Source organism: Mesoplodon mirus (assembly GCF_964341445.2).
Source record: "Mesoplodon mirus genome assembly, chromosome: 14".
Classification (NCBI taxonomy): domain Eukaryota; kingdom Metazoa; phylum Chordata; class Mammalia; order Artiodactyla; family Ziphiidae; genus Mesoplodon; species Mesoplodon mirus.
In genome coordinates, this window is record NC_138990.1 from 35,804,246 (window position 1) to 35,827,132 (window position 22,887).

Sequence of the window (22,887 nt, forward strand, 5' to 3'; positions counted from 1 at the left end):
AACATTGTTCAAACTCTTTTCAGGATCTGCCCTGATGCATCTCACATATAAAATGACAAGCTGGGTGTGAAAGCGGAGAGAGGAACATGACTAAATTATAACAAATACGAAATAACATGTCCAACTGCTAACTCACTCTTTTTAAAAAAATAAATTATGGGATAATCATCACAGCATAAATTTGACAATGCCAATGAGATGTATGTAATTTCACATGGGGAGTGAGGAGAGTGCTAAACAGGAGATACAAAATCCGGTTCCACCCCTGCTGCCCTATTTTTAGTTGTTAGGATCTCCCAGGGCCTTAGGCTCCTCATCTGTGAAATGTGGCTAATAACACTCAAACTGGACTCCTTGCAGGATCCTGCAGAGAGAATAAATGGGTGCTAGAGTGAGTAGAGGGACCGTGAATGGAAGAAAGAGCACACGACACAGTACTGTATAAACCGACGTACGAATATAAACTGTTTTAAGGTCTGGTGCCATATTGAACCAGTAAGTTGACCTAATTTAAAAAAAAAAAAAAAAAAAACCTACTACTTTGTTGGGTTAAATTCACAATCACATATTTCAGCATATGCTAAAAACTAAAGCAAATAATTAACGGAAGCTTACTATGATTGCTAAAGATTTCTTTTCAAAAGTACTTCTTCACTAGTTCTTCAACATGAAAACGTTTAACCATTGCTTTACAGGATTATTTTGAAATCAGTATATTTGGAGGCAGAAATAATGGAACAAATACATTCACAGGAATAACTAGCATAGCACATTCACTTACACCATGTTTCACCTTAATTTCTTGGTTTCTTCCCTCATTAGAAAAATACTGTATCTGAGTGCCCACCAGATATCAGGCTAAGCACAGGGTACGTAATTATGATCATACAGTTTATATAAAAAAAGCCAAGATATATATTATCACAGAGGGGCCAATATGGTAGAAACAATTAATATTCACTAATATCTAGTTTTTCTTGCCTTTCTGGACACACAGAAAGCTACTTCCCAGGCCCCTTGAAGGGAGGAGGGGCCACATGATGAGTTTCAGTAAATGAACTGCGAGCAGAAGTGATGCCAGTTCTGGTGTAAGACGGTTAAAAAGTCCCACCTTTTAGTCCTCTCCTCCCCCTCCTAAGGCCATAAACTGAGACAGTGGGCCCTCAGGAGGTCACCAGCCTCCACATATCCTTTAGTCATCACTTGGAACAAGCTGTTTAGGGTAGTCATGATATCAACAGCAGGCTTTGCCATAAATAAGGAACACACTTTCATGGGGTAACCCACAGAAATGTCAGGATTTTTCATTTGTTTGTTTATGTGGCTGTTTTTATTATCACAACAGAGCCTAGCCTATACTGACTATTACAGCATAAAGGAGTGACGGACAGAAAAGAGAAACTCAATTAAAGAATGGATAAATGAATGGTTGGACGAACAGTACTGATCAATCTGGAACAAAATGGAAGAAGGCAGGCAGTTAAGAACTTGAACAGGGGAACTCATGCCAGCGTCTGTACCCCCATTCTGCCACTCGCTAGTGGGGTGACCCAGCTAAATCTCACTTTCCTCATCAACAGACTGGAGCTACTAACAATACCTACCTCAAAGGGTTACTGAGAATTAAACGAGCTACTACACGTAACAGCACTCAGAACAGCTGCTGGCACATCAAAAGGGACTTAATACATGTTCACGTCTAAAGAAGCAAACGCAAGTAATGGGATTACGCTTAGGTTGTTTTTCTGATATCTGCAAATATTGTTACTAAAAATGAGACCCAAGTTAAATAAAACATGCTTTAGATAAATTTGATATTTGAAAGAAGTCCTAAAATTTTACTTGCATTAGGTTACTTTCCTCATTTAAGGCAAATTGTTTCCTTCTCTGTATCTTACAAAGGGCTTATCTAAGACCTATTAGCAAAGTGAAATACCACAAGGAAGACTTACTGCAGTGACCCTGTCTCCACCATGAGTAACTGGCTTATAATAAGGTGATCCTGAAAGAACTCTCCAGGCAGAGAGTCCACAGCTAGCAGCTTTTGGTAGGCCCACTTCAGCAGTTTCACATCCACCGACCAGTAAAAGTCTAAAAAAGAGAAAGATAAAAAGAATTGATAAATTACAAATAGGAACAAGACAACATCAAAACAAAGAGAGCAGAAACCTTCACAAGGAAAACTGAAATAAAATTAGTATATACTAATCCTAGAAGGTAAATATTTTAGAGGAAACAACCAATAGAAAACCAGATGGGTTTTCAACTAGAATTTCACCTTCATTTACACATTCAAATATCTGAAACTCAGATGAGAACTTAGAATGAGAAAAAAAATGCTTTCGGGTTGGCCACTGAATATCTAAGGACCTATATCAACACCAATGAACTTTAATAAACAGATATGTCACCTCACATAGACACAGGGTACTAGTTACGGCAGTGCATCGGAAGCAATGAGGGCACAATGACAGATGCTAGAAAGAAATGACAGCTGGGATTGCTGTGGATGGGACACTGATAACTATACTGAAATACGACTGTATATCGTGACCGGTTCACTTTTCTGTTTGTTATACTTCATTGCAATTAGAGGCCAGTTACCAACATAACAAGCAGTCTAACAAGTACTAAAAGTTAAAAGACCATGTGACCACTATACAAACTAAGCTGATTAATAATGGAACCCAACAGTCATGATTTTTAAAGTTAAGTCATGTTTAGTAAATCTGGCAGGGAACGTATAAGATATCATAATCACCTATAGAAAAAAGAAAAATGTTTGAAAGTAAAACTTCTGATATAGTAAAGGAAAACACTTGCTGTCTCCAATAACAATAAGGCAATGGAGTCACAGAAGAGAGAAGCCACATCCTTCTGAATGTCTCAATTTTTTAAAAAGGCCCTCCCTACAGGCAGGACACTCCCTGCTGCTTAAGAAAAAGAACAGGTGTCTCTGGTCATGTCCACACAACGCTCCCCCCTACACAATCTACCACTATCCCAAATAACAGAAAACAACATCAGGCTCCCTTTACATCAAAATGTACCTGATATCTACCATCACCAGGCCCCCACTGTGTCAAAAAAAGGGATGCACTTCCTCACACAACAAATTAATGCTTATCTTTTTCTTGACCCTGCTCATAGATAAAACAAAACTTCAAAAATTTTAGTTTCTGCATAGAAATCAAAAGGCGGAAGGAAATGACACTTCCTAAGACTCCTCAGAGTTGGCATATCAAAAGACTGACTTGGTTTTATGGTTATGTTAACCAATGATAACTCTTAAATTTTCTATAATTCTAAGTACCTCATGAGGTAACACCATGAGTTACTCAATATAGCCTGCTGAGACCATCAGTAGAAGGGTATGCACAAGGGCAGTCAGACAGAGCTCTACATGTTAGTGCAGAAAGCAACACCTGTCCTCTGTTAATTCTGCTTACCTTGTGGAGCAAGCAGAATAATGGCCCCCAGAGATGTCCATGTCTTAATCTCTAGAACCTGTGAACATGTTGCATCACGTGGATTTAAGGTTGCTAAGCAAATGACCTTAAAACAGGGAGATTATCCTGGATTTTCCAGGTGACCAAAATAACCACAAAAGTCCTTAAAAGCACAAGAGGGAAGCAGGAGAGTCAGTGTCACAGTGATGTGATGTGAGAAAAAGATTTGCCCAGTCACTGCTGGTTTTGAGGATAGAAGGGGCCAAGGAAGCTGGGCTGCTCTAGAAGCTGGCAAAGGTAAGAAGACAGATTGTCCCCCTGAGCCTCCAGCAAGGACACAGCCCTGCTGACACCCTGATCTTAGTTCAGTGAGACCCATTTCAGACTTCTCACCTCCAGAAATGTAACATAAATTTATTTTAAGCCCCTAAATTTGTGGTAATCTGTTAGAGCAACCACAGAAAACTAACACACATCTTGTTATTTCCCAGCCCCGGAACTCAGACAGCCTGTCAGTCTCTAATTCCACCAACTGCCCTCTTCTCATTTGACCACCTTCCTTTCTTTTTTTTCTTCACTCTTAATGAGATATAACTGACATACAGCACTGTATAAGCTTAAGGTATACAGCATAATGATCTCTTTTTCTGTCAGTCTGTTTTTGAAGCACAAGTGACCTACAACACCATGTTAGTTCTTATTCTGAACTAAGCTAACAACAGTAAAAAAAACAACAATAATAATTTTTTAAAATCTCATCTCTACATATACTCTCAGATATAAAACTTTCAAAACTGCATAAAACCCTTTTAGGTTTAGCCATAGAGCTTAGCCCAACTCAAAGTCTCAACATTCATAAAGTAATGTAAATGTGCTTCATTCGCAAACACAACTTGAGCCTTCAATCAAAGCCTTTTTCCTACTGCTTTTATATATATAGTCTAACAAGTTTCCATCACAGCAAATCATAAGCAACAAACTTTGAGAAGATGCTTGAAGCAACCCGCTGGGCTATTTCTACCCTCCTCCAGTCCTCAGAGCTAACACATAATTAACCCTGTTCACCAGGGCAAAAGAGATTTTGGTCCAAAGTCAAGGTAGGAGTACGAGTATTACTTGCCTATAGCAACCATTCTGCTCAAATGATTTTTACACCAAAACAATTTCAAAAAAAATAAGTAGACCGAATGCAGATAAAATCATATCATTCCTCTGGCTCTAACTACCAATTTGAAAAAAATACAGTTGAAAAAAGAAAAATACTTCAAACAACACTTCAAAGATGCAATCTAAACAATGGGAAATCTAAATATAAAATAGATAGCTAGTGGGAAACAGCTGCATAGCACAGGGAGATCAGCTCAGTGCTCTGTGACGACCTAGAGAGGTGGGATAAGGAGGGTGGGAGGGAGACGCCAAGAGGGAGGGGATATGGGGATATATGTATGCATATGGCTGATTCACATTATTATTATACGGCAGAAACTAACACAACATTGTAAAGCAATTATACTCCAATGAAGATGTTAAAAATAAATAAATAAAAATAAACAATGGGAAATCTTAAAAGTCTACACAGTAGAAAACTACAGAATAAATGACCTGGCTTCTTCCGAACACACACACACACACACACACACACACACACACACACACACACACTCTCTCTCTCTCTCTCTCTCTCTCTCTCTCTCTCTCTCTCTTTCTCTCTCTGTAAGAGTGAGAGCGGAGGAGAGAATGGAGAGCAGATCAATGAATTAAAAGAGAACACAGTTTGGATATTTGAAGATATGGACAAATTATTGTTAATTATCTTTGTATATGACAATGGTTTCATGTTTATGTTTTTTTTTTTTTTTTTGTGGTACGCGGACCTCTCACTGTTGTGGCCTCTCCCGTTGCGGAGCACAGGCTCCGGACACACAGGCTCAGCGGCCATGGCTCACGGGCCCAGCCGCTCCGCGGCATATGGGATCCTCCCGGACCGGGGCACGAACCCGTGTCCCCTGCATCGGCAGGCGGACTCTCAACCACTGCGCCACCAGGGAAGCCCTATGTTTTTTTAGAGTCCTTATTGTTTAGAAATACACACTGAAATATTCAGATGAAATACTACGCTGTTCAGAATTTACTTCATGATATTCTAGGCACAGGAGGGTGGAGGCTCGGCTGAGGCCACAGATGAGATGAGGCTGGCCACAGTCGACTGTTAAACTGAATGGCAGGCATAAGGGAGTCAGTATATTCTGTGAACGTGCTTCAGATTTTCCATAAGGAACTTTTTTTTCAAAAGTCAGTTTGTTAGGAAAAACTCCTCTGAATAAATAGAAACAAAACAGGTAATTTTGAATATCTACATTTCTGAATATAGTCATAGTACTTTTTCAAACGGAAAACATGTGATTCTCATAAAGACATATCTTTAAAAACCAGTAGCCTATTGTTATAATAAAAATAAAACACTATTTGAGAATCCAACAAATGTCTAAAGGGCCAGGATACAGCAGGTCCTGATAATGAAATAATTTTTCTCTACTCAGTGTGCAACATCGACCATGTATAAATGAATATATATTTTTTATAGTAACCGTATAACCCTTTCCTCAAGGGGTTGAGCATTACTATTTAGTTTGCACTACTATGTCATGGAGAGGACAGACGTCGTATTTAATTTTCAGATTTTAAAATATACGTATAAAGCTTTACATTGCCTGACTGTGGAAGGAGAGCTAACTGAGATTTCAGATTTCTTCTTATCTCCTGGTCTTGATACTAGAAGACACTTCCTCCCTATGAATTCTGATAAACATGGCCGTGAATAGACCAAATTGGTTACAACAAGATAAGCTTGATTAAAAATAAAAGAGATTCGGGCTTCCTTGGTGGCGCAGTGGTTGAGAGTCCGCCTGCCGATGCGGGGGACACGGGTTCGTGCCCCGGTCCGGGAAGATCCCACATGCCGCGGAGCGGCTGGGCCCGTGAGCCATGGCCGCTGAGCCTGCGCGTCCGGAGCCTGTGCCCTGCAACGGGAGAGGCCACAACAGTGAGAGGCTCGCGTACCGCAAAAAAAAATAAAAATTAAAAATAAAAGAGATTCTATTTTTAGTTTTTTGAGACCCAGCAATCCCACTACTGGACATATACCCTAAGAAAACCATAATTCAAAGAGACATGTGCCACAATGTTCACTGCAGCTCTATTTACAATAGCCAGGACATGGAAGCAGCCTAAGTGTCCATCGACAGATGAATGGATAAAGAAGATGTGGCACCTATATACAATGGAATATTACTCAGCCATAGAAAGAAACGAAATTGAGTTATTTGTAGTGAGATGGATGGACCTAGAGTCTGTCATACAGAGTGAAGTCAGAAAGAGAAAAACAAATACCGTATACTAACACATATATATGGAATATAAAAAACAAACAAACAAACAAACAAACTGGTACTTGATGAACCTAGTGGCAGGTCAGGAATAAAGACATAGACATAGAGAATGGACTTGAGGACACGGGGTGGGGAGGGGGAAGCTGGGGCAAAGTGAGAGTAGCATGGACATATATACACTACCAAATGTAAAATAGATAGACAGTGGGAAGCAGCCGCATAGCACAGGGAGATCAGCTCACTGCCTTGTGTCCACCTAGAGGGATGGGATAGGGAGGGTGGGAGAGAGACTCAAGAGGGAGGGATATGGGGGTATACGTATGCATATGGCTGATTCACTTTGTTGTACAACAGAAACTAACACAGTATTGTGAAGCAATTATCCTCCAATAAAGATGTATTAAAAGATAAATAAAAATAAAAGAGATTCAATAACTGCTTCCAAACAGCCTTTCCTCCATTCATGCCAGACTGAAGAGTAGGTGGAAGGAAGGCAGAATGATGGAGCTAATCGTGGATTGTTCCCACCAGATGCTATGGCAGCTCTGGGACACTGATGCTCCAGCTCCAAGACCGTGCATGTGTTCACCCGCGCAGACAGACATGTGTGTGCTTACTTGTGTTTAAACGGAGCGGGTACTGAGATGCGTTCATCAACAGATTCACAAAACGGGTAACCAGCAGCTATTCTGTGCCAGGCAATGTGCAGGGCACTGAGTATACAGAGATGAACAAGGTCTGCTCCCTGCATTCAGAAAGCTCACTCGCTCATTAAGGGCACATAAAAAGAAAGAACAGCTGAGAGCCTAGAATTAAGTGCTGCGAAGATAAGAGCCATATATGGAGATAACCCAGTCCACATCTACTGAAGGGTTATCTTCAGTTATACGTGCCAAGGGGTATCAATCCCAATTCAAGATGTTAATTTGGTCCATTACTTTATTGATTCACAGGACTCAGTGTTGACCAGGGCTCAGCTACAAGTGATTTAGGAAAACAAAAGCAGGTTGGCAGTGATGCCTGGCCTAGTAAACCTTCTTCATCATGATCACAGTGTTAGAACAGGCTTCCTGGGCAACTCTAGCCAAAGTGAAGTAACACCATGTAACTAAACTGAAAACAGTCAATGGAAATGAGGGAAGTCCGAGGCCCAGCACCATATATGCAATAAATGTCTCCTGAGTGAGTGAGTGAATTTAAAGCTCCAACTTCCTCCTGAAGTAGCACAGAGAGAAACATGTTACAGACCCCCCTCTTCCCCCTGCCCGTCCTCATCCTTGCTAGGTTTCAGCAGTAAGATATGAGAAGATGAGTCAGGGAGAAGAACAGGGTCCTGGTAACAGGAGTGGGGAGTCACAGTGATAAAGAGGGCAGCAGTGGGCTTCCCTGGTGGCGCAGTGGTTGAGAGTCCGCCTGCCAATGCAGGGGACACGGGTTCAGGCCCCGGTCCAGGAAGATCCCACATGCCGCAGAGCGGCTGGGCCTGTGAGCCATGGCCGCTGAGCCTGCGCGTCCGGAGCCTGTGCTCCGCAACGGGAGAGGCCACAACAGTGAGAGGCCCGCGTACCGCAAAAAAAAAAAAAAAAAAGAGGGCGGCAGACAACGCTAAGGCGAGAATCTCGTAAAGGAAAACATCAGGGAGAAAATTTCAAAATGTTCCTGAAGGACACAGAGTTATACACCATGTTCTTTGACAAACTCTCAGTACCTTAAAGATGCCAATTCTTCTTACTCTATAAATTGAAAGAAATTTCAAATAAAATCCCAACAGAACTTCTTATGGAACTGAACAAGCTGATGTAATGGAACTAGACAATATAAAATTCACATGGGAGAGCAGAGTTCTAAAAAGAGCCAACTCCATTCACACTGATTACCTTTCCCTTGATGGCTTGTGCTTTGTGCATCCTGACCTGTCAAAAACTTTCCTACCCTAGTGTCATTAGGATGTTCTCCTTCAAATTTGACCATATTAAAATCTAAAATTCCTCTCCATAAAGTGCAAAGACAAGGCACACACCAGGAAAAGTTACTTATAAAACATAAAACTAACAGAGTATATGTTTTAGCAGACAGAATCCATAAAGATCTCCCACAACCAGCCCAAAAGAAAAACGGACAAAGAATAAGCAAGTCACAAGAAGAGAAACACAAAGCCAGTAATGCAGATCAAAGCAACAAAGATTTATGCCAGCCACCCTCTATGCTTAGAGACACAGTAACTCTCATAAAACTATTGGTAAGACTGTAGTAATCATTTTGGAGAATGATATGACAATATCTAAAAAATGCACCCCTTCCCAAAAAATACCCCAAATTGAGTTCTAAGACAACTCTAGAGAAATTCTTACACAGGTATATTTACCTCTTGGTAAAAGAACACCTCATGTAGCACTATTTATAATGCAGAAAAATTAGAAATCTTTTAAATGTTTAAAAGGGATAAATAAATTCATTAAACTGTTCAGGGAAACATATAGTGTAAAAAGAACAAATATAAAAATACATACTGGAAGGTCGCACACTAAAACCATGAGAGCAGGCTGCCTCTAGAAAGGGAAAGTGAGACAGAGGAATGGAAGTAGGAAATTTTGTCTGTACCATTGTCTCTCTTTTATTTATATATCTGGGTATAACTATACACATACATACACACACACCTTAAGTAAAAAATATAATCTCAGTATTTGTTAATGCTGGGTAGTAGGTACTTAGGTGTTCATTAAATCATTCCCTGTACTATTCTCTCTGCTTCTAACTTAAAAAGAGGAAAATCAAGATACAGTATCCCAAATTATGTACATAAATTTCTTCCAGTTAATGAAGTCCAAGAGAAAAAAATTCAGTAAACTGGCTGTAACGCTTAGCATCAACCCACAAGTCTAGTCAAATACTGAAAATGAAATTTGCATATCATTTGCTCTGTGATATTTTGAAGCTGTTTATATGTTTATAGTTACATCTTAAGCATTCTGTGATTTACTACTGAAAGGATAACTAGATTTTTGCAAAACTTAAAACCGCAGACAATACTGCAGAAAATAACTTATATCATCAATGTTATTTTCTGTTGCAGTAAGCTCCTCCACCCAGAAATATTTACATGCAGTGGTGAGCAAAACCTCCTTAAATATACAGTATTTGGCTCTTATGTACTTACTTCAGGAATCACATTTTGAAGCAAGTGATTATTTTTAAATTATTCTATAAAGACGTAAAGCAATATGGAATTTCTATAGTACATATTAAATTCTGAAGACTAAAGCCCTCGATGTGTAGGAGTTTAAACTACTCGTTAACAAAAACACGAGAGTAGGAGAAAGAACTTTCCCAATAATCTTCAACCTCAAAATTTTGTGGACAATACGAAAATCATGGGTCTAGGAATCAGGTGTATCAGGTTCAAATACCTTTGCAACAGAGTAACTGTAATATTAGTTTCCTTCATCCCATCAAAATTTATAAATGCAAACCACGTGCTAAGCAATAGGAATGTGCAAGACAAATAAAGAGCTTGCTTAATAAACCACTTCTAGTTCTCAGAATCAATTTGTAGAGTCGTGTTTAGCTCTCCCAGTGCGTTAGTACCAATCGTGGGGTGAGGCCCGGGGGCACCCTCCTTTCTCAGATGGCTGTGGACACATATTCATACACAAGAACGACAACGAGCACTGTCCACTCCAGGGGAAGGACAAGCCAACCCAGACCACTGCTGCAGGGACCCTTGAGTTCGGCACAAAAAGAGCCTTAAGGGGCTTCCCTGGTGGCGCAGTGGTTGAGAGCCCGCCTGCCGATGCAGGGGACATGGGTTCGTGCCCCGGTCCGGGAAGATCCCACATGCCGCGGAGCGGCTGGGCCCGTGAGCCATGGCCATTGAGCCTGCGCGTCCAGAGCCTGTGCTCCGCAACGGGAGAGGCCACAACAGCGCGAGGCCCACATACCTCAAAAAAAAAAAAAAAAAAAAAAAAGAGCCTTAAGGACCAATTAAGTGTGTGGAGGAAGAAGTCAAGGAAGGCTTCACAGGGTAACACCAGAGCAAGGGTTCTCCTTTCAACAACTTCCCAAACAGATAAAGGGATCAGGTAAAGAGCCTGCTCCGCCAAGAGAACACGACGTACAGGAGCACGGAGACGAGTCTGTAAACGGTGTGCTGGGAGGACGGTGAGAAACGCAGTGAGTGCGCCCAGCCTGTGAAAGGCGAGCAGGGGTAGCAGGGTAGAAAGTTCGAAGGGTCCTTAACAGTACAGAATGGTTTACCCTGCTCGCTTCCCGAGCACATTATCACCTGCTACCTTCAAAACGGTAACAGTTACTTAAATCATGCCTCCAGCACTAAACGTTAAGCCATTCGGACACAGAGACCGTGTCTGTATCCTTCAAAGCGTTTACCACAGCTGTTTCATTCAGGAAACATCTATCCGCGCACTATGTGCCCAGAACTGCAGGGGCATGAAGATAAATCCGACCCAGAGCCCCCCGTCGTCCTTGGCTTAACCTCTCCAGGCTTCAGTTCTCCCACCTGAGAAATGAACGGGCTGAGCTACATGATGGATGACACTCTTTGCCAGCTCTGACATTCTAAGAGTCTCAAATTCAAAGCAGGAATGCAGGTATCAGACAAGAAAAATAAACTGTGAGCGATGGAGCCAAAAAACACAAGGAGTGAATTACATGAGCAGGAGTAAAGGCAGAGGCCAGGGCAGAGCAGGAGGCAGTGAGAAGAGGGTGGCCAGGCCCATCCGAGGAAAGAAAGGGAGGGACGGAATGTGTGCCCCACGCATCACACCAGGAGTGATCTGGATGCCCTGGGAGCGCTAAAGGTGACCCTACAAATTGATGACAAGAAGAGTTATAACTAGTTTATTCAGAAGGGTCTTCAGTCTAGTAATTGTTGACAAAAATCTGCCATCTAGTGGCTTAAAACTCCATAAAGCCAAGGAAATGAATTTGAAATAATAGAGCAAGAAACTCTTGTATGTTCCCTGTCCAATGACCAATGGGCTTGTGGCATACAACCAGCAAGGAAGGGGGGGAAAAAAAGGAAAGAAAGGAAAGAAAGGAAAAAGGAAAGAAGGAAAGAAAGAAAGAAAGAAGAAAAAAATTACATGCCCCCAAATTAAAAGTACTTAAGACCATGCCTGGCAAAGTAAGGGCTCAAAAACTGTTACCTACTACCTTCACAGCTAGAAGCCGTTCTTCTCTTGGGATCACAGAAATGTTCCCAATTTTAATTCATTCTAATTTGATCTTAAATATTCTTTGCTACAAAAATCTTACTAGTTCAATAATAAAAATTCTGTTCATCTGGGATTTCTTGAATGTCTCTGCCCCTGTTGCCATCCCTCACTCCACAGCTGATGACAATGATCATCATCTAAAAACTTAATTCCCTCCCCATCATTACAATGGATTTAGGCAACTTCACTGCAAAAGCACAATATAATATGTTCAGCATCCCTCTGTCTGATCCATTCCATGTCTACTTTGAATCCTGATTTCAGAACAGTCCAGGTTCTGAAACCAAATTCTCACCTTCTATTTCAATACCAATAGTTTAATTTTTGAAGTCTTTCTCAAACTTGTTCTCTCAGGAAACTGTCTTGTCTTCGAACCCTACCTCCCCCCACTGAATCCTGCTAACTGTTGCCTGCCAGCTGTCCCCGACAATGAACTTCCATAATGCCTGCTACCAAACTCCCTGCCACAATTTTGCTCTGTTAAATGCTACCTAGTAGTCTATACTAGATGCCTTGGTACTTGAGCAGCTTGCTAAAACCACCATCTACTGGCTGTGCCCAATGCAGTGCAGCAAAATGTGGTCCAAAAAGAATGACGACGTGAGGTTACAGAGCTAATAAGTAGCACAGATTTCCTGTCTCCTAATCCAGTACATATTCTATCATATCACAAATATATTTTCTTTAATTTTCTAATTGTTTATAAAACAAAATTAATAGCATATATGTGGAATCTGAAAAAATTGGTATAGACGATCTTATTTACAAAGCAGAAATAGAGACACAGACATAGAGAACAAATGTCTGGATACCAAGGGGGAAGGCGGGGGTGGGATGAATTGGGAGATTGAGATTGACATATATAACTATTGATACTATGTATAAGACAGATAACTAATGAGAACCTACTGGATAGCACAGAGAACTACTCAGCGCTCTGTGGTGACCTAAATGGGAAGGAAATCCAAAGAAGAGGGGATATTTGTATATGTATAGCTGATTCACTTTGCTGTACAGTAGAAACTAACACACTGTAAAGCAACTATACTCCAATAAAAATTTTAAAAAAACAAAATTAAGCATCATTCCTTAATTCCTATAAAATAACCTAAGATAACTCAATAGTCTTCTTTCAACTCTCTACTCCTAAGAGAGATCCACAACAGCTAGCATCACTCCAAGTATAAGAAGAAATTCAATCTGGCCCAAGTTACTTCTTAAAATCGCACTTCCATAAATTTTGCAGAGGGATTATGGAGTAGTCCTTAAAATCGGGGGGGGAACATATAACCCAAGTACAAAATATCTTGCTTAAGATTAATGAAATTCACTGACATATAAAGTTATCAGGTTAAACTACAACCAAAACACTCGGTGGGGGGGGGGTGAATGGAGAGAGAGCGAGAGGGAGGGAGGGAGGTTGGTTGATTTACCAGCTGAAGAGATTAAAAACTTTATTAAGGCCTACAAAGGCCCATTTAAATGTAACTGTAACATAATGAGAACTAGCCCCTCCTATCAAAGAATCTCCAAAGAGAGGACTGACTGATGGATTAAAGCTGACTGCCAAATAATTTAATTTTTCTCTGTGGTTGGCAAAAAAAAGTCAAACTAATAAAGAAGACTGTCTTCTTAAAAGACAGCCAGGTGGAGGCTGCTAAGGACCAAGATATTTCTGAGTCACACGTGTCTACCTATCTGTAACATATCCTGGATAAAAGCAGATCACAGGATATGGCCAAGACTCTCCACTTCCCTGCCTCCCCAGAAACAAATGCCTGTGGGAAAAAAAAAAAAAAAAGAAAAATCAGTCTGTGAAGCTCAGCGAGTCCCTTAATTCACACCTAAGGACTTTCACATCCGCCAAGACAATGCAGCTTTCTGTGCAGACAACAGCACCTCTTCATTTCTCTTCAAAAACCCAACCTGAACTCAGGAAAAGAAGAATTTTCTCACAGTGGAGGAATGAGAATTCTAAAGGCAACATGAAAAGCTCCTTAATATAAGTTAATACACTCGATTACTGACATTCATACTTCCAGCTACAAGGCTGTGCACTAATCTCTCAAATGTCAACAGCCCCTACGTTATCAAAGGCTGAACACACACTCTCTCACTGCAGTGGAAGATAATTTACAAGGATCGGGACTGCAGTACTTATTCCTTTTCTAGAAGCAATCCTTCATGAAATTATTAATCTTATCTAGCTATAGGGCTTATGAAAAACTTCCTCATGTAATTTATACCCAACTGCTCCTCCAGCTGTCAACAGAGTGTATCATTTACACATCACTGCCCTGATTCTCACAGAATATATATGACCTTAGGAACCAGAGAGAAAGATGGGCAATTTTATGGCAATGTAATGGCTATAAAGGCCCACTGATTAGCTTCCAAAAGCATCTCACAGGTCTAGATGGATCTTACACCTTATAAGAGGAGAACAAAATTTACCTATGCCCTTGGGTGAACCTTTAAGTAGGGCACTCTCAACACTATCTCCTCCACAAGATAGAATTTAAACATTTGTGGGACCGATGGACATTTCCCTAGACAGGGGTGATGTATGAAGAAGAGATCATGGCCCCCTATGCGTACTCTACTGCACCCCGTCCCATTCTATGCCCAAGACTGTTTTCCTTCCATTTTGTGCCAGTAGAGTCATCATCACACCTCCTGAGAGCTCATTCACACGAAAAACATTTTTGATCCCCCCACTAAATACTAGTTATTTATTTGGAATACCTCCTTTATCCCATGAGTGTAAAGGACTCATATTTAAAATGCTGAGGGACTTCCCTGGTGGCGCAGTGGTTAAGAATCTGCCTGCCAATGCAGGGGACACGGGTTCAAGCCCTGGTCCGGGAAGATCCCACATGCCGTGCAGCAACTAAGCCTGGGCGCCACAACTACTGAGCCTGTGCTCTAGAGCCTGCGAGCCACAACTACTGAGCCCATGTGCCGCAACTACTGAGCCCGCGTGCTGCAACTACTGAAGCTCGCATGCCTAGAGCCCGTGTTCCACAACAAGAGAAGCCACCACAATGAGAAGCCTGCGAACCACAACGAAGAGTAGCCCCCGCTCACCGCAACTAGAGAAAGCCCGCGTGCAGCAACAAAGACCCAACACAGCCAAAAATAATAAATTAAAAAAAAAAAGAAGGGCCTCCCTGGTGGCGCAGTGGTTGAGAGTCTGCCTGCCGATGCAGGGGATACGGGTTCGTGCCCCGGTCTGGGGGGATCCCATATGCCGCGGAGCGGCTGGGCCCGTGAGCCATGGCCGCTGGGCCTGTGCGTCCGGAGCCTGTGCTCCGCAACGGGAGAGGCCACAACAGTGAGAGGCCCGCGTACAGCAAAAAAAAAAAAAAAAAAAAAAAAAAAGAAGATGACTGCAACAATATTACGCACGTTAGGATAACTATACACAAGGGGAGGAAATAAAGAAACCAAAATAAAAATCAGAACGGACTTCTTCTGTCTGAAACTGTGCCAAGACTTCTACATCCACCTAATACTCCACCAAATATGAGAGCAAACATTTGCTTACCTGTGCCCCGGATGGTAAATAGCTGTGTTGATTCCATGAGGATAATGACTACTGAAGCTGAAACAGTGACTCTCTTGATAGCTCTGATTTGTTCCAACACTACATTCAAGAAGGTAAATAAGAAATAAATACCATTAAACCACAGTGAGATACCATTAAATACCCATTAAAATGTTTAAAATTAAAAAGATAGACACCACCAAATACTGCTGAGGATATAAAACTACCAGAACTCTGATAAATTATTAGTAGGAATATGAATGATATAACCACTTTGAAAAAGCTCGGGCAATTTCTTATAAAACCAAACTATCTACCCTATGACTCAGCAACTCCACTCAAAGATATTGACCCAACAGAAATGAAAGCATATATCCATAAAGACTTGTACAGGGACTTCCCTGGTGGTCCAGCAGTTAAGACTCTGTGCTCCCAATGCAGGGGGCCCGGGGTTCGATCCCTGGTCAGGGAACTAGACCCTGCATGCCTCAAAGAAGATCCCACATGTGGCAATGAAGATCCCATGTGTTGCAACTAAGACCCAGCATAGCCAAATAAATAAATAAATATTTTTTAAAAAAAGACTTGTACAAGATTAGTCATAGCAGCCTTATTCATGAAACCAGAAACTCAGGGGTCCATCAATAGAAGAATGGATAAACAAATCATGAGTGTTATGGACTGAAGGTTTGTGACGCCCATAGATTGAATGTCTGTATACCCCCAAATTCATACAAGACCGTAATGCCAGTGTGATGGTACTTGGAGGAGGAGTCTTTGGGATCTATTAGGTAGGGCAAAAGAAAGGAACCCTCATGAATGCGATTAGTGTCCTTATAAGAAGAGGCTGGAGAGCTAACTAGCTCTCTTTCCACCATGTGAGGATTCAAGGAGAAGTCGGCAGTCTGCAAACCAGAAGAGGGCTCTCACCAGAACCTGACCATGCTGGCACCCTGATCTCAGACTTCCAGCTTCCAGAACCATCAGAAATAAATTTCTGTTGTTGATAAGCCACCCAGTTTATGGTATTCTGTTACAGCAACCCAAACTAAGACAAATGAGATATTCATACAATGAAATACTAATCAGCCATAAAAAGAATAAATTACAGATACATGTAAAAATAAGGATGAATCTCAAGATAAGCTGAATGAAAGAAGACTTAGACAAAGGAGTACATACTCTATGAGTCCGTTAATGTAAATCACTAGAACAGGCAAAACTAATCTGTGATGGAAAAAAATTATAAACAGCAGTTGCTCTGAGGGTGGGTGTGGACAAAGATTTACTGGGAAGAGGCATGAGGGAACGTAATAGCATGATGGTAATATTTTGTATCTTGACAGGGGTTTGACTTGAACAAGTGTATGCATTCGTCATAACTCACTGGCTGGTACACTTAAGTGCATTTCACTGTATGCAAATTTGTTTCAAATGAAAGAAAACTATAAGCAAATATTGAACTTGAATTAATGAACTTTAATTAATGATATGCATGCTAAAGTACATATGTACTGACTCTGAAATATATTTTAAAAAAGAACTGATTAATGGCCAGATAGAAAGATGGGTCAAAATACGACACAGTAAGTATAGTAAAATGCTAAATAGAATTTAAGTGGAGGTATATGAGAGTTCACTATAAAAGTCTTTCAACCTTCCTTTTATATTTGCAATTTTTCATAATAAAATGCTAAAAAGAAAAAAAAAGCACCAAAATCTGACACTAAAGCAGAGAAATAAACATTATTTCAAACAGGGCATCCCACATAAAGTGCATTTTTACCTTACAAGGTAGCTTCTAAGTTCTCCTCGGTAATTGATGACCAAGAGTTCTGCAGACCACTGTGCACTTGCTTTATACTCTAAAAATATCAACCCAGCAATGGCATAGCTCAGATCACCTGCTAAACTAGATGCCTGTGAAAGAGCAGGAAATTAAGTTACTAAAAAGATACTAGATAGAAGTTAACATACGTATAATTGAAGGATATTCAAGACACTAGCCTTGCCAGGTATCCTTTAAGTAAGATAGCCCAGAATTGATCATTATGTGAAGAATCATGTAAGCCAAAGTGCCTAGAACTAGACACCCAACTCTAGACCAGCCCTCCCCCAACCACAGGCTGGAACCACAGCAGCCTCTTTGGGTGAGATGTTCACCTAGTAGGTGAATTTCTGTTCAGACTATGCTTCCATTGCAAAAAAAGAAGAAAAAAAAAAAAAACCTAATGCTATCATTCCGCCTCAAAGAATTCTACGATACAGAATTCAGACATAAGCTCTCAAATGTTAATTTCCACTGCCAGTAGTAACCAATGCTAAAAAAAAAAAAAAGAAAGAAAGAAAGAAAAATGCCTCCAGTTACTTCCATTTGCCTAATCAGCCATTTAAAGGGAAGGACACTTAAAGCACCCACTCAATGCCAGCCTTTTTCTATCAACTAAATAACAGGCTGTATTTGCTGAGGATCTGGAAGGCATGTGCACCTTAGCTCACATAGTGAAGCACATAATGAAGTTTCCTACCCTGAATGGCTCCTCATTGTCTAGAGCCGCCCAATAAAACAGGGCAGCCACATGTAGCTGCTGAACACTTGATACATGGCTAGTCCAAACTGAGATATGCTATAGATATAAAAATACACGCCAAATATCAAGGACTTAGTGCCAAAGAAAGAACGTGAAACATTTCATTAATCATTTTTACACTGTCATTTCAACATGTAATCATTTTAGATATGTTGTAATAAATAAAATGTCAAATAAATTTCATCTGCTGAACTTAATGTTACTGAACAATTTTTAAGTACGCACGTGATCACACAGATAGCTCCCATTACATTCCCATTAGACGCTGCTAGTCTAGAAAACAGTAACTCAGCCCACTTAGTTTGGTTCCCCAGAACTTCTGTACCAGGAGCCCAATGTACTTTTTCAAGTTTTTCCACTCATTTCTGAACAAAAATCATTCTCTATATCCTTGGTTCTCACTCCTAGCTTCTCATTAAAATCAGCTGAAAGACTGGCAACACTATTAAAGTCTAGGGCTCACTCAGATCAGTTAAGTCCGACTCTCTGTGGGGGGAGCCTGGGCAATCCAGCAATTTGATTAGTTTTTCTTTTTCTTTTCTTTATAAAGCTTTGCAGGTGATTCTAAGACGCAGCCAGAGTTAGAACCACTGTTCTACCTGCCCCTTTATTTTGTTCACTTGAGGAAGGAGGATACAAAGTAAAGAGCCCCGAATTCCTAAAAGAGACACTAATTAACTGGATTACCACGGGAAAAGTCATTTTACTTCCTCACAATTTGTGCTCTCTAAACTGTAAAATGAGGATAATAAGTACCCTATCTACTCAAAGGGTGTTGTGAATATTAAACAGGAATGTATATCAAAGTCATTAATAAAGTACAAAGCACTATATAAATATAAGTTATTACCACCATTCATTTTTTTCTCCACTCTCCATTTCAGTTTCTATCCCTTTAGGGTAACAAATTCTAACTCCTCCCAGGCTGGTTCTGTTGCAAAGGCCCACTGACTTCTTTCCTTCACTGGAACTTTACAACAGCTTTCTGCACCTCTACTTAGTATTTACTTACTACCATCTTATAATAATGGTAGATTATGTCTGGATAGTGCATTACAAAATGCAAAGAATAAATATTTAACGTACAGATCTCTAACTAGATCTAAGCATCTTAAGTTTACAGCATATCATTCTGATTTACATTTATAGTTCCTCTCTCATCACATTCATTCATTCAAGTACCTATACATGAAAGGTAGTCAAAAAAAATATGTTTTCGTGCTTCCCTGGTGGCGCAGTGGTTGAGAGTCCGCCTGCCGATGCAGGGGATGCGGGATCGTGCCCCGGGCCGGGAAGATCCCACATGCCGTGGAGTGGCTGGGCCCGTGAGCCATGGCTGCTGAGCCTGCGCATCCGGAGCCTGTGCTCCACAACGGGAGAGGCCACAACAGTGAGAGGCCCGTGTACCGCAAAAAAAAAAAAAAAAAATATATATATATATATATATATATATATATATGTTTTCAGTTTAAGGTATGTACATACCGGAATTATAACAAAGAGTTCACTTCCCATGAGATCAAATACTCTCACAGTTCCCGTGCTTTCGGCATAGGCCAGCAGGGTGCAATCGTAACTCCATGCCACACGTCTCCACTGGGGTTTTGGGTCTTTTGGAACTAGAATGAAAAGGAAAGAAGTGCTTTTAACATAATCAAGATAGTTAATACTTATAGTTCCTGCAGCTAAAGAGAGTATTCAAGTATGACATCATTTCCTAAGGGTCTCTAAAACTCCTGTTCAGTAGAAAAGAACAGCTCCCAGAAAGCCACTTCAAGTAAGAGTGGGAAATGTAAACCGTGACAAGCCTTGCCCCACTTACTTCAGAAGCAAAGCCTACTGACACCAGTGGTCTGCTGAAAGCTGAGCAAGCCCTCATCTGGAAAAGGCTCAGGAATGATATACCTCAAAATACTTATGAAATTACGAGAGATCAAAAGCATAAAGATTAAGCAGAAAACTATTCCAATCCAGTGAGTTAAGTTCCTCCAAAAAAAAAAAAAAAACTCAAAATTTCAATGGAGATCTTTTAGATATGTATTTCAAATATAGATGGTAAAGAAAAACAAAGTGGGATTATACTGACGCAGAATTTGAAAGAGAAAAGAATACATATGTATATTAGGCAAGTGAATCAGGAACTGTTCTCAATGAATTACAAAATCATAAGATTTTGAGAATCAACACCTTAATAATCCAACACCGGTATTTTCTTCTGTTCTGAATTTTTCAGTACAACAATAGAAAGGCTACCAGCTGCAAAAGAGAAAGGGGCTGTGAAACTCTAAACTGTTTTAGGTTTGTCTGAGGTTTCTGATGTTTCCTTTGCTCCTGTTTCCCCTTATTAGAATCCCAGAACTGAAGAGCCAGGTAGGACCCGTGCCTTCCCTTTACCAGCAAAAATTCCAAATGATTAGGAGCCTCAAGGTGACACCAGGAGTCACGATCAGAACAAACCCAGAACGTAAGCATGCTGCCTTCCCGTGCAGTGTGCACTGCATTACAACACACGGCCCCTCAGTCAGAGCCTGGATTTAGCCTGAGGATTACTGACCCAGAAATGTTTCTGAAATTTATTGCCTTCTCTCTATTCCTCTGCTAATGTCGCAATTCAGGCTTCATCATCTCTGGCTTAGACTCTCATGACAGCCTCCTAACGGGTCTTCCCACCTTCAGGCTCTTCCCCTCTAATCCTTCCTCAATAGTACCCAAAATTATCTTTGTAAAAGGGAAAGATGAAGAGATCACATCTTTCCCCTGCTTTAAAATCCCTGATGTTTATCCATTTCCAAAAAAAATCAAGTCCAAACTCCTCCACAGGCATGAAAGGCCCTTCACCAATGGTCCCATCAGAGCTTTCCAATTCACCTCCCGCCCTTCCTCCATCATACACCTAATAGCCCACCAATAACACAACCACCTGGCAAATAAACCAGGCATACTCCAGTCTGTGTCTTTCATGCACATTGTTGCTTCTACCTAGAATGTTCATCTCCAATGCTACTCCAAGGGTACTTGTTTGTTAAACCATCTGTGGTAACAACTGTCACCTCTTCCTTCTTTGACACTCTTCAAAACTGACTGCCCTCCTCTATGTGCCCCCAAATATGCTGTACAAAAGTCTCTCATAGTACTTAGCACATCAGACGATGTTGTTTACATGATTATCTCCCCCACAAGTCTCTGAGACAATGTCTCACTCAACACTGTCATCCCAGGACCTGGAACAGAAAGCGATTAACGTTTCACTAATGAGCAAAGCCCCAGCCTCTCAGAAAAGTCTATAGTAACGGGGTAAGGTAATGCTAAGGGTTTACCGTTCCTCAGGGACTAACAATTAAACGTCAATTATATAACTGAAGTCTTCTCTCCACCTAACAGAGGTACTGTAGAATTTAAACCCCCCTCATCTCTGCAATATATGTAAAATATGTTCTGTATATGGGAAAAGTATACCAGATGTCAATGAGTTGCTTCATTTTGACTATTTTTTAAAGGTAAAAAGCATGCCAAAAAAAGCCAAGAGAGGCCCCTGAACACAGGAGGGTCTAGGGAATTTTATTAACGCCTAACGAAATACTGCATACACTTTGGAAACGCAATTTTTTAAAGGGGAATAAAATGAAGAAAAAGATCAGTTCTCTGTCGTCAGCTTTAAAAAACAATGAAACTTGGAAGTAAACTTAAGCACAAATGATAAACAACAGAATACTTCAAGACCCACAAATACACAGATGCTACACAAACACCAGCAAGAGGACAATTTAATGCCCTGAAAAATATTCATGTTCTAAAGAAACACAGCAACATGTTTCCATTGTCTCTGTTTTACCTGTTATAACATCTTTCCTCTTCATTTTGATAGGAGGATAAATAGATTTATGTACTACCTTCCGTATCTGTCTGAAGTAAGTTCCACCTGAAGGGACTTTGTTTTTACTATTACTTCCAGTTATAACCAGCAGCTCCAGAAAACTCAGCATGTGTTTTGACCCAGATAAAGATATGTTTTCATTACAAGAGAAGATTTCACATAACAATGTGAAAGTAAAGACATTATCATCAGATTTTTCCAGCACCCTGTGTGGTTTTGGAGAGGAATGAACAGCACAGATTTGTACAAAGCCAGTGTCAACGGAGTTTTCTGAAAAGTATTCAAACGGGCTGATGATGAAGTTGACCACCAGTGTGACAACTGCCACGTTGCTGGTGAAACCATTTACAGCCGCGCTCACCCTGCACTGGCTGCGGGCCCTTCAACCTGCCCCACTGCCGAGCTGGCTTCCATCTCAGAGCTCCTGCCAGTGCCGTCTGTTCTGCCTGGAATACTCTTCCCCGAACCTGTCCCTGGCTCTTCCATCTTTCACGTCTCAATTTAAACCTTGCTTGCCTAGGCAGTGTGCTCCGACCACCCTGTCTAAGCAGCCTCGAGGCCCCGTTGATCTTCTCCATTCCAATGAGTTCATGTCTTTCACAGCTCTTATCCCAAATCAGTATATATTTGTCTACTTTTTATTGTCTGCCTTATGCATTAAACTATAAATTCCAAAATCTCAGGTGCTGTGTCCGTATTGTTCATAACTTTATCACCAGTATTTCGTACTCGGCTGGGACACAACAGCACCCAAGTGCTAAAGGAGCACACTTCAATCCAGTGCTCATGTACCCAAATTA

The 22,887-nt window shown here is 40.8% G+C and overlaps 1 protein-coding gene across 2 annotated transcripts in view; it reads right to left on the minus strand.

Moving 5' to 3' along the window:
• Positions 1-22,887, minus strand: part of NBAS (NBAS subunit of NRZ tethering complex) — a 340,305-nt gene that overhangs the window by 295,630 nt on the left and 21,788 nt on the right. For both annotated transcript variants that reach the window (XM_082642209.1, XM_082642208.1), the window contains exons 7-10: positions 19,699-19,832; positions 17,409-17,542; positions 15,623-15,721; positions 1,953-2,091 (exon numbers count right to left, since the gene is read on the minus strand). In XM_082642209.1, the coding sequence (XP_082498335.1) occupies positions 1,953-2,091; positions 15,623-15,721; positions 17,409-17,542; positions 19,699-19,832 (506 nt within the window). The remainder of the gene's footprint in view (positions 1-1,952; positions 2,092-15,622; positions 15,722-17,408; positions 17,543-19,698; positions 19,833-22,887) is intronic.